We start from the raw sequence: 17,618 nt of genomic DNA on the forward strand, positions 1-17,618 counted from the left end.
CAAGAATTGTGCTGTAACTCTCTGAGAGCCAAATACTTAGTTTACAGTTCCTTCACCCATGGAAGGGAGCATGACAGATTAAAATGTTTGCATAAAAGCTACTTAAAGTGGTCTCACTTGGTTCCTGCTGCTTTAGATTCAGTGTGATGCTTTGTCAGAAATTGCAGATTTCTGTCATGGATGTTGCTCAATGACTAACACATAGTAGATGTTTTTAAAAATCTATTTGTTGAATTAATGACTAAAGGGAAATAAGCAAATATTCCAAAAGGAAAGGAAGGTTCCCCACTGTATGTGTTCTTTTAACATGTATTAATTAAGCACCTGCTAAGCCTTATGCATTGAGTGAGGACACAGTTATTGCCTGGAATGATCTCTCAGACATATGTGTAAACAATTAAAAGCATATTAATGAAAAGTAATGTTTGCTCTGTTAAAAGATTTTAAAAGCGTTTTGGAGATCCAGAGGAAGGAGCAACTGATTACGCCCAGAGAAGTTTAGGAGAGGATAAGAGTAAGTAGGAGTTAAACAAGCAGATAGTAAATGGGGGAGGGAATTTTGGGAAGAAGTAATGGCATGAACAAAGAAAACAGGAGAGACCTTCAGAATGCAGGAATGTGGTAGATGTGTTGCCATGAGAGATTAGAGTACTTGTGTCAGTAATGGGAAATAAGTATGAAATTTTCCATTAGAATTGGATTGTTAAAAGGCCTTATACACTCAACTGGTGAGCTATTACTTTATTTTGTAAGCAAGGGGAGACTTCCACAGGTTTTTAAATATAGAAGTGACATAATCATATTTCCCTTATCAGTATATCTCTGGTAGCACAATTTATACTATCTGTATACCTTCTGGTAGAGAAGGATAGAGAGGAGATGACAAATGGGTTTCAATTTCCTTATCAACTCTATGAAATTTCTATACATCTGTGGGAAAACAAAGTATATCAGAACATGTGAAAAATAGCTATGAGGGGGACAGTGATTTTGATGGTGGTGGTCTCTTCTTGATTTCCAAAATTTTCCTTTGATATAGGAGTTAGGCTATAATGGAGTCTACAGAAATGAGCTTTGAACAATAGTGTAATCCTAAATTGATAAAATACATGCTGTTGGGTAATGGTGATTTTTTTATTGTCAGCATCACCACTGTGACTGCAACTTAGAAACCACCAAGTTTAACAGCAGCTGTTAATTGTTCATTAATGCTTGAACTCTCAGAAGTGTTTATAGAACTAATACAACTCACAGATTTCTACTGGCAGGAACTAGTCATCAACATTCTGGGTGTCTTAGCTTCTATTCCTTTTTCACATGGGGCTTGGCAAGACTAACATATGTATCAGAGCCATATATACAATTTTGGTGGAAGATGGACTGTCTTCTTCCCCTTCTATCTCCTCTGGCCATAGAAAGAATCCTTGGATCTTTATTGTTTTTCTCCCTAATCATACATTTAAGAAAACCCTGTTTTTTTTTTTTAATCTCTGACTAATACCCCCTCCTTTTTGATGGAATGCCCTATAGGAAATTTGACTAAACTTGTTAAATCTTCCACCTGAAGCCAATGATTAACTGAACAATAAATATATAGCTGACCTTTATAAATGCAAATATCATGGCCTGGAGAGGTTGGTGAAATGTGTTTCCTTTTTCTTTCTTTCTTTTTTTTGTCAATATGTTCAGTTAAATCTTTCAGCATTGTCAAGAGTTAAACCTCTGGCTAAGACTTGAATCAAGATAGTTCTGAAGTATACAGCAGTTACCTTGCGTTTAATTTATTATATTTGAAAATTATATTTTTCAGTTCCCTCGGATTTAAAATAAATTGCAACACTCTTAAATTGCTTCTAGTTTGGTTTTGGTACAAGGCATTTTTATAGCCATTATCTTATATCCTCCTAAAATGCTAAGAGTAAATAAAATATTAGTGATAATGATAATTCTAGTATTGGTAAGAGTAATGGTTTTGATGATGACGATGATGATGGTAACTACAATTTATTAGAATTTCCTATGTTCTAGTATGAGGTAGAGAACTAGAAACCTAGATTGCGAAGTGATTTGTCCAGGTTACACAGAAAGTATTGGAACACATTTTGGAATTGAAGTCTTTTGTCTTCTGGTCCAAGCTCTTTCACCCATGTACTGCCAAATCTCATACATAAAATGCCCTTCCTACTCCTTAGGTGATACATCTCACCTCTACCAGAACTTGGATTAACCTCACCTCCTCTGAGAAGCATTCCCTGCCACTTACCAGCCATGTGGTTTTGAGCAAATTATATAACATGAGTTTACTCATCCTAAAAAAAGAAGTAACAATATGTGGCTCAGGCACTGTTGCAAAAATCAAGTGGCTTAACCTAGAAGGCCTAGAAAAGTCTGGTGGGAAGCAGGCATTCACAAGATTGTGGTTCATTTTTCTGCACTGGCCACTAGACTCTGTATGCCCTATCCTAATTATGAGGAGTACAAGGGATAATTAGAGAGTCATGTTAACCCAAGGCTCACAAACTTTGGATATCAGCACAAATCACTCATGTTAGCCAGCAAATTGCAATCTTTTCTCTGTTCAAAGCTTTTATCAGCATTGCACTAGACCTTAATCCTGCTACCACTAATGGGGAATAAAATGTCCTAAAGGAAGATGTCTGAAGAGGAGGGAAACACAAAGAACCCTGGTAGGTCAGTCTTAGAAGGAGCCAAAGCTTACACTTCGTCAGAACAAAGGATTGTACATTTTCCCTTGGCACATTTAATGTATAGTTTCTAAGAGGTCAGCTAAAAATAATGGAGTGTAGCCAATCCAATATCAGGCAACTGCTCCAACATATTTCCCTTCAGTACCTGATGAGCAGCAGTGTCTAAGAAACATCTAGGCAATACAAAATGAACAGAAACCCAGCCAACCCTGAATGCTGCATCACCAGTCTCCTCCAACCTTGGGTTAAAAAAAGACAAAATAATATTCTACCTTTTTCCCTTCTCTGTCTCTAAATAAGAAAATAGAATTCTGAAATGAAAAACATAACATTAGAATTCTTCTCTTTTAGTCCTCAAAACAGTGGCTGTCTTTTCCATGTTTTCCTCCTCCTCCCATAAAAGTCTTTTTTCTTTTACCTTAAACAGACAAATAAAACAAAACTTTTTATAAATTGAGATTGAGTTCAGTCTTAGTTTTCCTTTATTTGAAAAGGTTCTCTAGATATGATTTTATATCTGTTATCTCTTGGCACTGTGATTCTCCTTAGGGTAAACAAGACTAGTCTCATAATCTCTATTTTGTAGATGTGGAAGGAAGTTTAGAAAATTGGGTAATATACCCAGATGTCTTAGCTAGCAGGCTGTGCGGCCAGAGCTAGAACCTAAAACTTCTGACTTCATGTTGTTTTTCAAAATCAGAGAACCTCAGAGTGTTTTTGGTTTTGCTTTTATTGTTGTTTTTATAGAGTATGTGTGTGTGTTTTCCCTGTATATACCAAGTGCAGAATTTAGCTTTCTAGAAACATAAAAACAAAAAACAATGAAGCTATTACTACCTTGAAATTTACCTTCCAGCTGGCAAATAGACACTACCCAAAGCAGAAAGCAAAGTCATTGTAATTGAGTGCTGGAACAACTGTACAAACCAGTGGTAGAACTTACATGAGAGTCATCAGGGAAGAACTCTGGGAATATGTGAGAATCTATCCATCTGTGAAATCCAGAGCCCTGGTTTCACATCCACTGTCAGAATTTGGGGGGGGGGGGGTGGTTCTGTGCTGAATGGTCTGTGCTTCTAGGAAGTTCCTTCATTGAGTATGACTTTAACAAGCTTTTATTACCTTCTACTGCCTTGATTGCAGGAGTTTGATCTGTTTATTCGTTGTCCTTAAAACATGACAGGGCCTATGACAGCTTACCCACAATCTGCTCATTAGAGGGGCTCCCTGTGGATATCGTATTTGGAAACAGGATTCCAGAGACATGGATTCACCTGCAGGAATGATTCCCTGAGAGTCTCCTAGAGGAAACCATAGTCAGGTGGGAAATTGGAGTAAAAAACTTAATGACCAAACCATGTTTCGCCCTAATGGTCAACAACAGGTTAAAACAGTAGCTAGGCCATAACAATTAGTAGCAGAGAGGTCAGAAGAGTGAAAGCAAGGGTTGATGCATGAAGCAGGTGAAATCAAGAAGTTTAAGCAAATTCTGAAAACGGTGGATCTTTCTTTTTTGTGGGTCGAGTTACAACCAAGCTGCCAGAGTTCTTTGAAGACATCTGGGAAGGCTGGACAGTTTTTACGAAGCTATTTACCCTTCATATCATGCCCTTTCCCTCCTGTCCATGACTTTGATTCCTAAATTTCCTGCAAGGCTCAGCTCTAAGATTTTCTCCAACATAGAATTATTCCCAGTCACCCAGACAATAGGGATCTTGTTCAGTTTGTCATGTATTCAGACAGCTCCATATTATCATTTCATTTGTCATGTACAAAGTTTTTTCTCCAAAAAGAATATAAGCTTATGACAGCAGAGGTGAAAATGTGATGCCTTTGGAAAGTCCCAAACGCCTTAAGTAATCATTATCATTGTAGCAAATACACGTCCGGCATTTAAACTATGTACGATGCTCTTTTAAGCATTTTTTACACATTTAGTCCTGACAACAACCTACACAGCATTTCCTATTGTTATCTTATTTTATACATGAGGAAACAGAGTCCTAGAGAATTTAAGTGATATTTCCAAAGTTACCTTGGTTGAACCACTAAGATGTTGACCTCTGAAATCTTCCCAGAACAATTCTCATAGGTACTTTCCCCTTGCTCAGCTGCCAGAGAAGTAGATGTTATGTGGAATCTGAATACAGCACCTGGCTGGAGAGGGTTGATTTTCTGATGATTCACACTTTTAAATAAAAATAATAAAACCCTTGGCTGGACAGCTTCACTTCCCCAGTCCAGCTGGGATGTGGTCACTGTGGTTCCAAAACACACTTGGGTGATATTCCAGCTTGAATAGCATAATTTGCACATTCGGTTGTCAAAGTTCTGCACGGTGGTCTTGTGATCACATTCCTTGTCCAGTGCCTGCCAAAAGTTCGCTAATGCTTTGGCTCCCTGTCCTGCTCTTTGCTGGAAGTGGCATCGAGGAGAGTGGGATGTCTTCTTTAGTTGCAAACATAAGCTAAAAAGGGATAAGCGGGGTGAGTGACCTAAACCTAAGTCCTGATTCAACCATTATTTACTGGCCACTTAGTATGCATTAAGCATTTTCTTATATCTAATTACATTGGATCTTCCCAGTAGCCCTCTGGGGGTGAGTGTCACTATCTGAATTTTATAGATGTGGCAGCAGATTCAGATGTGCAAAGTAAATTGTCAAAGGTCATTACTCAGCTAGTAGAATGGAAGAGATCCATTTTCTGTGGATCTCCAGTTTCTGTGTGCTTGCTGCTACATCCAGTTACTTGTAGCTCACTTTGAGGTGGATAAAGTGAAGAATGGAGGGACAGTATAATAAAGATGATGATAGTAAGGACCATCACTACTAACATTTACTAAGTTCCTCACTATAGGGTAAGCACCATGAAAACACTTTATAAGCATCATTTCATTTCATCCTCACGACAACCATATGAAGTAGACACCAGTATTTCCCCCATATTACAAAGAAGGAAGATGATGCATTAGTCCAGACTAAAAAACGATAGCACTAAGATTTGAGCCTAGGCATTTGTCACTATAGCTTGTTATAATAGCTACACATAAACATACCACATAGGAAGAGTGGATTGCATTCTTCCCCTGCCCTGGATCTTCATGAGAAAGTATGAGATGAGCACTTAAAAAAAAGAATAGGTCAGACTGACAACATTGCCAATGGAATCCATTCAACCAAAGTCAGAATTCTCTACTCTTACCTCCATGTTTTAGGGGTAACTTAGGAAAATTGCAGACAGACTGCAAGGCAAATGATGGGAATTATTGAGATGCAATCTTACCTGGCCTGGAGTTTTGGACGCCCAAGCCAGTTACCTGTGTCAGTAAGTTCTTCCCGCTTCATCTTATTAGGAGTAAACTGGGAATGAGATGTGGATGCCTTGCCAAGCCTTTGGTAATCCACACCTCTGTTGTTGAGATATGAAAAGGACCTTTAGTTAGTAAGAGTTCTCAGACACCTCTTCTGGAAGAGAGTCAGTCATGAGTCCTCTGTAGCCATGAGGGTTGTCACTCCTTTGCATGAGGGGAATAGGCAGCCACAGGCAATCTGGGAGTGGCAGCTACTCCCAGAGTGATTGAGAACAGAGTTATGCCTGGCAAGGGAGAAAGGGAAAAAGAAGAGGAATGGCAGATTGAGGGTTAGTTTTATATCCAGTTATTAACACACCAAACTAAAGGAGCAGGGTTACTTCGTGTGTGTGTATTACTTGTTACACTGTTTTCCTTTCCTCCTCATTAAAAATAAAAGACATGGGGCACCTGGGTGGCACAGTTGGTTAAGTGTCCAACTCTTGATCTCAGCTCAGGTCTTGATCTCAGGGTCGTGAATTCAAGCCCTGCTTTGGGCTCCACTCTGGGCATGGTGCCTACTTAAAATAAAATAAATAAATAGACATTATTTAAACACTATTATAACAACAACAGAAGGATATTGACATTCTACTTTAGGTTTTATAATCCTTACTAGTTTTCCCCCATATATCACCCATTTTTATGTGACTGTAATTGTAAAAGAGAGTGTTTCTCCATGTTGGCCCATATTTCTTAAAAACATTTCTTCAGAAGCTAACTCCATGTGTAGAGGACACAAACCTTTTTTTCCTGTCTTCTCTTCATTGATATCCTGATACTTTTATCTCTAGAGTGTTAGCTTATTCATAACTATTCTAGAGGGTGAAGGCCTGAAAATCAAGGAAATGTAAATTTATTTACAAATGGCTCCCATTAAAAATAAAACAGCTGTGGGGCGCCTGGGTGGCTCAGTCGTTAAGCGTCTGCCTTCGGCTTAGGTCATGATCCTAGGGTCCTGGGATCAAGCCCTGTGTCTGGCTCCCTGCTCGGCGGGAGACCTGCTTCTCCCTCTCCCTCTGCTTGTGTTCCCTCTCTCGCTGTCTCTCTGTCAAATAAATAAATAAAACCTTAAAAAAAAATAAAACAGCTATCAGATAGGAGAAGAGGGAGGAAGGAAAAAAGGGTCAAATTGTTCATTAAAGTGAGTTTTTCTTCTAGTTATTTTCTGGTTAGGAAAACCGAAGGTGAAGAAATGCACTAACGAGCTGACAAACAGCTCTGTGCTGTGGAAGCTTGGCAGTGGCCCAGTAACTGCTCCCAAGGGAGGACACCTCTGGCGATGCCAGCGGCCATGCCAACGCTGGGTGAGGCTGGAGGGGAGAGAAATTCCTTGCATACCTTTGGATCTGTTCACTCATTGACTCAGGAAATAGGCCTGTGTCACTCAGCTGGTAGCAGCATTACTTTTGCATGGGAGGCCAAGGGTTCAAGTCCCACACCAGAAACTTGGCAGCTTCCCAAAGCCAATGCTTGCATTGTCATGGAAGGCAGATGGTGGCAAGCACTGGACAAGAGAGCTCTTTCTCCTTGGTTTTTTCAGGGAAATGGGGATCAGCGGAGTGAGGGTGGCAATACATCACTCAGCTGAGTTTGACCCACAAGCTTTGAAGAACTCCAGTATGGAACTGGCAGAACTATCACCCAGTTACAGGCCCTTTCCAAGAGGAGAGGAAAGATTGAGCTCTCTGCCCATGGTGCAACATCTCTTTAACTCAGCCCTGAGCTTAGTAAATGTAGAAACCAAGAACAGAAAAAATGGTGACAAGTCTTGATTGTCAGAGTGAGGAAGCAGCGGTCCCAGTTAGTGAGGAAACCAAACCAAGAAATGCACATCCATACTCCTATAGAAAAATCTCTTGATGAACTTTTCTTTAAAATACTCGCGTGTGGGGCATCTCGGTGGCTCGGTTGGGCATCTGCCTTCAGCTCCAGTCATGATCCCAGGGTCCTAGGATTGAGCCCCAAGTCTGGCTTTCTGCTCAGTGGGTGTTCAGCTTTCTCTCTCTCTCTCCCTGCCTCCCTCCCTCCCTTTGCCCTTCCCCATCACTCGTTCTCTCTATACAAATAAATAAAATCTTAAAAAAAATACATGCAACACTGCTTGACACTTTAATGTGACCTATGAAAGCAATTTGTCATTTAAATATTTGAGTTAGTTTAAAAGTTTAAAAAGTATCACATTTAAAAATATTTGGAATTTTGCATATTAAATATACGCGATCAATTTGATTTTTAGTAAATATTGGAAATCGGGGGAATAAACAAAAAATGGTGGCAGAGAGGGGCCTGCCACTTCAGGGAAGGTGAAAGTGGTGATGGACCTTTTTAAATAAAATAAGCTTACTCCAATAAAAGATAAATCATGTAGGCATGAAATATAATTTCTTCTTCTGTTTGAGGAATTTCTATGACAGCTTGCGTGGCCTGAAAAATAGGCTTGTGTCATCTGTTCATGGAGTGGTATTTTAGCTTACAAGTTGCTACAGGGCTGGTTCTGGTTGATCTACTTTGTGCACAGCCCTGATGCCAGGGCCCTTTGCCCAGGAACATGGGAGGCTGAACGGGTTTGGGGATAGTGTTCTTCTGGTAAAGTTCTCTTTGGAATAGAGAGGCCTCAGTAACAGGAGCTGCTTCTCAGCCTGATGTAAAATCACCCTTCCCTCCTTTCCCCTTGAAATAAAATACCTTGCTTGTGATCAGCTGTAAGGGAGGTACCGACTTGCACAGGGACTTCACTGAGGGGCCCCAGTCTGGTATTTCTGTTGCCAGAACATCTTTTGCTGTGTTCCCACGGGTTTCATTTCTGTTCAGTTATCAGAAGCTCTCTTCTCCTGTAAGGCCTTCTCTCCTACCTCCTGAACCTAAACATGCACGAAAGAGATTGCGATGGTCCCAGGAAAAAGAAAATCCTCCAAAGCTGGAAGAGAGTTAAGCAAGCAGTCTTGGATCTTCCTTAGCATTCTGTGGTACCTGTCTTTAGTTTTCTGTGTTTTCATTATTAACATCTTTCCTCTTTTTGTGAGGGAAAGTTTTTTTTTTTTTTTAACAGCTTTATTGAGGTGTCATTCACATACCATACAGTTTGCCCATTTAAAGTTACAGTTCACGGGTTTTTAGTATATTCACAGATTTGGGCAACCCTTACCACAATCAATTTTAGAACATTTTTAGTACCCCCAAGAAGACACCCCACATCCTTTAAGCCAGTATTCCCCAGTGCCCCATCCTCTCAGCTCAAGGAAACCGGGAAAGTACTTTTTGCCTCTTGGATTTGCCTATTCAGGATGTTTCATAGAAATGGAATCAGAGATCTATTTAAGCATCCTACTGTCCTTCAGAAGAGCCTGGCAAAAGACCTTGTACCTAATAGGACTTTGAGTAAGGTTAAATTGTTACTTGTATTAGGTATATTAGATTACCTGGTCTTAGGATCAGTATAACCCATGAAGTAGGAAACTGGATAGTCCTAGATGAAAAGCCTCAAATGTCATTACCCAGAGTGTGCTGATGGTGTGAATATTATCAGAATGGAAGGACAACCTATGATTCATAGCTTCCCCTAGGTCAGATTCCACAGACACAGTCTTCTGTACTCCCAGTCTGTTCAACGATATAACACGGACGCCATAAACTCAACAATTCAGAAATCGATTTCTTAGAAGAGTGGAGTTCTCTCATGAGTTGGCACACCACACTGCATGTTAACAGGCAATAACACTAAAATGCACTAAAGACCATGTAATTTATTCCCAACATGCTGTTATTCTTTCCAAAACATTAGCTTTGGAGCAGAACGTTTGCTAAATGTTGTCTTTATTTCCAAAGCTTGGGGTAAAGATCGAATGCACCCAATGGCTGAGAGATAATTGGCCACTTTACAGTTTCAACCTCAAATGAACTCTCCTGTCTGAGTAAATTTCCTGGTAAGAGATCCCATTTTAATAGAATGTGAAAGCTGCAAGAAGGATGGAGCTTACAGATTGTAGTATGGTCTGTTAGATAAATGACCAGGGGTAATATATCTTAAAACCACATTTTGTAGACAGTTAACAGAAAGCCCAGGGGGGGAAAAAATACCCAGTGGTTCAGCATTCATGCCTAAATGAAAATAACACGTGTGCCTTCAGCCCAAGATGGGCCAGGGCTTGGAGGGAAATTGGGAAGGATTAAGACCAACAGCCTTTTGGGAGCTGTTAGGCATTGTCATCCTGGGCCTGACCTCACAGCTTTCTCTTGGAGGAGAAAGCAAAAGGTGGCTGCATAAAACTTTGCTTGCTCTCAGTTGCCACAAAGAGCCTCAAAAAACACCTTGTAGCTGGCGTCTTTTCACTGAGTTGGCTTTGAGTCAGAAGTAAAATTACTATTTTGTTTAGTAGCTGAAGAAAGGGGTGGTTGTACTATTTAATCTAAAAGTGGTCTCTGGCACTGACAGTGGGTCCCTAGGTGTTGAGAAGTACCTAAGAATATGAGGGTGCTCTTGCTCTGTATTTAAAGTGAGACCATTTGTTTCCTCCTTTGGATTATCCTCTTTCCTGAGGTCTTCCTCATGGTGACCTGGTGACTGTGAGTTGTGTTTGTGGACAGGTGGTTTTACTGTTTTAAGTTCAAATTTCATAAGCCTGAGCCCCTTGGCTTAAGATTCAGATTCTCCGGAATGGAAGGGAACAAAAGCCCCAACTGTTAATTTATTTCAGTAGAGAGATGGTTTAAACCTTCTACCAGAGACAGCATCTGTTTATAGAGGATCATCCTAAAGATTTAATAAGTTAAAAAAGAAATTGGGCCAGGAACTGTCCTGGGAGGCAGGTTAGAGCTAACCATGGCCCCACCTTGAAGGCACTCATGGTTTATTGGTTTTTGAGGGGGAGAGGGAGGAGAACAGAAATGTGTTAAGTGCTGTGGTTAGGTATATATGGGATATAACAGGGCACAGCCTAGCGTGCATCCGAAGGACTTCCCAGGGAAAGTGATTCTTGTATTGGGTCTTACAGTAGGAATAGGAATTGGTCAGGCATTTAGAAGTTGGCAGTTGGGTAGAAGAGAGTGTTTTTGAGGCAGAGATAACAGCATATCCAAAAGTACAGCAATAGAGATAGCATGATGTGGTTCAGCATGTGTTGGATGGGTAGGCCTGTGTTTTTGCAAGATAGGTCTGGACAAGTTGGCAAAAGCCAGAGCAACAGAAGCCTTGTATTTGGAAAGAGACGTACAACTTTCCTAGTTCTTCCTAGATATTTCAGTATGGCAACTAATGCCCTGAGTTCAGTCTTAGTAATTACAACTATATGCATGTTCCTCTCTTTTGCTCCAGACAGACAGACTGTAATCAAATTCCGGCTCTGCCACTTACTATGTATGTAACCTCAGACAAATTGGCCACATGGAGCCTCTGTTTTCAGTTCTGTAAAATGGGACCAAACTAATAACAACACGATGGGGTTATTGTGAATATTATCAGGATCAAACAAGCACAATTGTGTGGCATTAAAAAGTTCTCATGAAATATTTGTGGAATCAAACTGGTACAGGAATAAAAAGGAAATTCTACTGCCTGGAAAACAGCCGTTAGCTTTCCAAACACCAGTGGCTGCCAAAGTAGTCTAGGGCACCCGGAAAGAGGTAGAAAAGGGATCTGAACCCTGAAGAAGAGTGACAGGAAGCCAGGGACCCAGAACCAGTGGACAGTAGGCCAGCAAAGCAAATTGAAGTGGAAGGGATGCAACTTGTGCCAGAGCAACAAGGGCGCCACTAGGTCAGGAGTGCAGACAGGAGGGAGGAGGTGGCAGATGCTTGCTCAGAGAGCATTTCAGGGAATGGGTGCACAGCAGCCCCTGGTTTCCTCTTTCCTGATGTCATACTGGTGTCCTACCAGGCTCTGGAAAGAAATCAAAAAAGGGAAAGAAGAGAGGAAGAAGGAAAAAATAGAACAGCTGCAGTTTTATATATTAACAGTAACACCCTTTCATGATAAAAACACTCAACAAACTAGGGATAGAAGGAGATTTCCTCAGCCTGATAGAGAACATCCAGGAACAACACACAGCAAACATCATTCTTAATGATGAAAGGCTAAAAGCTTTTCCTCTAAGATCAAGAGCAAGACAAGGTTGTCTGCTCTTGCCACTTCTGTTCAGAAATTGTACTGGCGGTTCTTACTAGGGCAATTAGGTAAGAAAAAGAAATAAAGGGCATCTAGATTGGAAAGGAAGATGTAAAACTGTCTTTATTTGCAGGTGATATGATCTTGTTTATAGAAAAACAACCTTGAAAAGAAGAAAAAAGTTGGAAGATTCATAGTTTCTGATTTTAGAACTTATTACAAATTGACATTAATCAAGGCAGTGTGGTACCGGCATGAGGATAAACATGTACATCAATGGATTAGAATTGAGAATTAGAAATAAAGCTTCTCATTTATGATCAACTGATGTTCCACAGGGGTACCAAAAAATTCAATGGGAGAAGTATGGTCTTTTCAACAAATGGTGCTGGGACAACTGGCTATCCACATGCAAAAGAATGAAGTTGAACTCAAACCTCACATCATATACAAAAATTATCTCAAAATGGATCCAGGACTTAAATGTAAGAGCTAAAGCTATAAAATGCTTAGAGGAAGACAGGGGAAAATCTTCATTACATTGGGTTTGACACTGAAAGCATAAACAGCAAAAGGAAAAATAGATAAATTGGACTTCATCAAAATAATAAATTTTCTGCTTCAAAGGATATCATCAAGAAAGTGAAAAGACAACCCACAGGATGGGAGAAAGTGTTTGCAAATTATAGATATCTGGTAAGAGGCTTGTATCTAAAATATGTAAAGACCATCTACAACTCAATAATAAAGGGACAAAAAACCAGTTAAAAAATAGAAAAGGATCTGAAGAGGCATTTAGCCCAAGAAGATCTACAAATGGCCAGTAAGCATATAAAAGAAGCTCAACATCATTATCCATCAAGAAAATGCAAATCGAAGCCACAATGAAGTACCACTTCATTCCCACTTAGAATGGCTGTAATGAAAAAGACAATACAAGTGTTGGTAAGGATGGGGAGAAGTTGGGAGTTTTCCTATACTGCCAAGGGAGTTTAAAATGGTGTAGGCACTTTGGAAAACATCTGCAGCTCCTCAAAAGGATAAACATAGGGGCGCCTGGGTGGCTCAGTTGGTTAAGGGTCTGCCTTTGATTCAGGTCATGATCTCAGGGTGCTGGGATGGAGCCCAGCATTGGGCTCCCTCTCAGTGGGGAGCCTGCTTCTCTCTCTCTCCCTCTGTTTCTCCCCCCTGCTAGTGTTCATTCTCTCTGAAATAAATAATAATTTTTTTTTTTTAAAAAGGATAAAGAGGGCGCCTGGGTGGCTCAGTTGCTTAAACGACTGCCTTCGGCTCAGGTCATGATCCTGGAGTCCCTGGATTGAGTCCCACATCGGGCTCCCTGCTCGGCAGGGAGTCTGCTTCTCCCTCTGACCCTCCCGACCCTCCCCCCTCTCATGTGCTCTCTCTCTCTCAAATAAATAAATAAAATCTTTAAAAAAAAAAAAAAAGGATAAAGATAAAGTTTACATCACCGTAAGATCTACCAGAGAGATACAAAAACAGTTCCACACATAAACTTGTACATGAATGTTGATTGCAGAATTATTCATAATAGCCAAATAATGGAAACAATCCAAATTTTTGATCACTGATGAATGAATAAATAAAATGTGGTATATCCACACAATGGAATAATATTCATCAATAAAAAGAAATGAACTGATACTTGTTACAACATAGATGAACCCTGAAAACATTATGTTAAGTGACAGAAGTCAGTCACAAGGAATCATGTATTGCATCATTCCATGTCTATGAAATACTCAGAACAGGAAAGTCCATAGGAAAAAAGAGAAGATACGTGGTTGCCTATGACTGGGGGGAAATGGGGAATGACTTCTCATGGGTGTGGAGTTTATTTTTGTTATGCTAAAATATTACCAAATTGATGATTGTGATGGTTGGGTAAGTCTGTGAATATATCAAAAGCCATTGAAGTGTATGCTTTTAATGCATAAATTGTATGGTATGTGAATTATATTTCCATAAAGCTATTATAAAAAAATCAACATTAATAAAACAAATAGCTGTCATTGAGTATTTTCCAAATGCCAGGCACTGTGCTAAGCTTTATAATCTTAACTAAGTGTTATAATAAATATGTTAGGAAGGTTTTATTATTTTTCTTTACAACAGAAAAACATAAGTTGAGACATATTAGGGAACTTGCCCAAGGTCACAAAATTAGTAAGTGCTGTATTAGTTAGGAGTTAGAACTTTGACCCATTTTTATCTTACTTTGAGATTCGGAGCCATAGAATGGCTAAAATTAACGAGTCAGGAAAGGACAGATGTTGGTGAGGATGTGGAGAAAGGGGAACCCTCCTACACTGTTGGTGGGAATGCAAGCTGGTGCAGCCACTCTGGGAGTGTCCACAATAGCCAAACTATGGAAAGAGCCAAGATGTCCATCAACAGATGAATGGATAAAGAAGATGTGGTGTATATATATGATGGAATATTATGCAGTCATCAAAAAAACCCCCGAAATCTTGCCATTTGCAACAATGTGGATGGAACTAGAGGGTATTATGCTAAGCGAAATAAGTCAATCAGAGAAAGAAAAGTATCATATGATCTCATTGATATGAGGAATATTTAATCTCAGGAAACAAACTGAGGTTTGCTGGAGTGGTGGGGGTGGGAGGGGTGGTGTGGCTGGGTGATAGACATTGGGGAGGGTATGTGCTATGGTGAGCACTGTGAATGGTGTAAGACTGTTGAATCACAGACCTGTACCTCTGAAACAATTAATGCATTATATATTAAAAAAAAAAAAGAAGATAGTAGGAAGGGAAAAATGAAGGGGGGGAAATCAGAGGGGGAGACAAACCATGAGAGACTATGGACTCTGAGAAACAAACTGAGGGCTTTAGAGGGGAGGGGGGTGGGGGGCTGAGTTATGCCGGTGATGGGTATTAAGGAGGGCACGTATTTAATGGAGCACTGGTTGTTATATGCAAACAATAAATCATGGGACGCTACATCTAAAACTAATGATGTAATGTGCGGTGACTAACATAATAAAATTAAATTAAAAAAAAAAAAAGGTCTTAGGTGGATCTTATAGGCCTTCTTGTGTTCCAAGTCCAGTGTTCAGAATATGACCACCACCAAACAGCAGGAGTTAGTGGAATCTCTGTTTCCAGCTTTCTCACCATGAGCTGTGGTAAGGTGTTGGCCCCCAGTTGCTGCTGGATATGGATTGGAGAGGATCTATCCTTAGTTGTGTTCTCTGGCCTTCCAAGGGTACATTTGTTCTAGAGACTCCCTTAATTTCCCCTCAGATGTGTCACAGCTGTAATTCTGGGAGTGAGACTGTTGACCCTCCACCCCCAGCACCTGATTTTACAGATTGTGTCTTGTGTTTGAAACAGAGTCCTGTTACTCTTGGCTCTGTCTGCTTCCTAGTTCCAAGAAATAAAACATGAGAAGGAAGGTGTTAGGCCCACGAAGACAAAGACATCTAATAGGCTTACCAGGGAGAATTTGGATGAGTTTTGGGAAAATGACTCTGAAGTAGATGGATTACATTTTCTGTTTGGGCTCAGCAGTTAAGGGGAAAAGGGGAACCAAAGCCAAATGTCCTTGGGAATCTTGTCAAATTCCAAATGTTGGCAAACATTTTCAGGTTTGACTGAGTTTGGCAGAATCAACACCTTGACTGTGCCCTTTCTTCTTGGACAAAGGTGACTGAAAAACCTACAAGAATCCAAGTCCAAAAGAAGCCACGGACATGATTACCCTTGTATGGAAAGTAGCCCCTTGTCAATGGAAATAGTTCAGTGAGGGTATTAACCATGAGCATGGTTATGATAACAGGGTTTTTAGAAAGAGGGTAAAAATCAATTGAAGTAACAACTGAGGTCCTAAAGGGAAGCAGCATATCCTTTCATTCTGCTGTTTGTGATCAAGGGCAGAAGCTGAAAGGGGAATTGTGCCTTGTGACTATCCACAGCCCCTGATTTTGTGCATTCTGAAGTATTCCCAGGAATATTGTAGCCTCACTCTCATCTGTAGAATGGGCATAGAGAGCCCTTCTCTGGTTTTTGGTAAACCCAAACCCCCCATGATAGATAGTTTGAGTGGAAGGAAGAAGAAGGTGATGATGAAGTCCTGGGAACAGCTGAGCCCTTGTTGAAACACCTAAATGGGTATTAGTTTCTCTCATACTTCCTGAATTAATTCATTGATTCACCATATTTATGCACTAGAAAGACAACAGTAAATAAAACAGACCAAATTCCCCGCCCTCCTGGATTTCACATTCTAATGGATAAAATACCATTGTATTTGGGAAATATAATGTTAAATTACTAAAGCTCATAAAGGTCAGTTGTGGAGTTGGTCAAGAAGGGATAGAATTTAATTTTCCTTCCTACAAGTAGCTACAATACCCTGTTGGAATTTTTACCCTAGTACTACAAATATTTATTCTGTTTTCCTGATAAATTTTAACATTGACTTTCATTCTTACTCAGATAGACTCTGTTGTCTTTACCATGAACGTGATGAATTATGTCCAAAGTTAAATTTTCTAAGAAGGAGAAGCAACAAAACTCATCCTTTAAAATCCACCCCCCCCCATAACTAAAACACTGAGATTGGGAAATACAACAATATGGAGCTAAAGGTTTCTCCATAAATACCTCTTTTTTTCTCCTTGCTGTCTCATGATCAGATATTTTTTATTCACTGAGGAAGCAAAATTTGAAAGATATAAATTAGAAGCTTATGAAAGAAGTAACCAGTAGCTTTGGATTTTTGCTTAGAAGATATAAATTAGAAGCTAAAAATTAGAAGCTTATGAAAGAAGTAACCAGTAGCTTTGGATTTTTGCTTCAAGGTGAAAGGATGGTTTCCAGTCTCCCCTTCCTTCCATTTCTGCACATCGGTGTCATATATTAATTCGTTGTGGTAGGAACTGTTATTTTTTTTTAAAGATTTTATTTATTTATTTGACAGAGAGAGAAACAGTGAGACAGGGAACACAGGCAGGGGGAGTGGGAGAGGGAGAAGCAGGCTTCCCGCAGAGCAGGGAGCCCGATGTGGGGCTCGATCCCAGGACCCTGGGATCATGACCTGAGCCGAAGGCAGATGCTTAATGACTGAGCTTCCCAGGTGCCCCAGGAACTGTTATTTTTAGTGGATTCCAATTCTCGCAGTTATCGAGGGAGCTCCTGTATGGTAACTGTTGTGGGCATGTGAAAAGATACAGCTTGTTCAGTGCTACATTAGCCTTAGACTTGCTTTCACTTCTTTTTTTTTTTTTTTTTAATTTTTTTTTTATTCTTATGTTAATCCCCATACATTACATCATTAGTTCTAGATGAAGTGTTCCATGATTCATTGTTCGTGCACAACACCCAGTGCTCCATGCAGAACGTGCCCTCCTCAATACCCACCACCAGGCCAACCCATCCTCCCACCCCCCTCCCCTCTAGAACCCTCAGTTT

At 40.1% G+C, this 17,618-nt stretch overlaps 1 protein-coding gene across 1 annotated transcript in view; it reads right to left on the bottom strand.

Annotated features, from left to right (window-relative positions):
* Window positions 1-1,422: 1,422 nt before the first annotated feature.
* Window positions 1,423-17,618, bottom strand: part of TRIM25 (tripartite motif containing 25) — a 664,486-nt gene continuing 648,290 nt past the window's right edge. Inside the window, exon 6 of the mRNA XM_081805260.1 lies at window positions 1,423-1,443. Coding sequence (XP_081661386.1) covers window positions 1,433-1,443 — 11 coding nt within the window. The 3' untranslated portion in view covers window positions 1,423-1,432. The remainder of the gene's footprint in view (window positions 1,444-17,618) is intronic.

Source organism: Leptonychotes weddellii, chromosome 15 (genome assembly GCF_054177405.1).
Source record: "Leptonychotes weddellii isolate Sample4059 chromosome 15, ASM5417740v2, whole genome shotgun sequence".
NCBI classification, from domain to species: domain Eukaryota; kingdom Metazoa; phylum Chordata; class Mammalia; order Carnivora; family Phocidae; genus Leptonychotes; species Leptonychotes weddellii.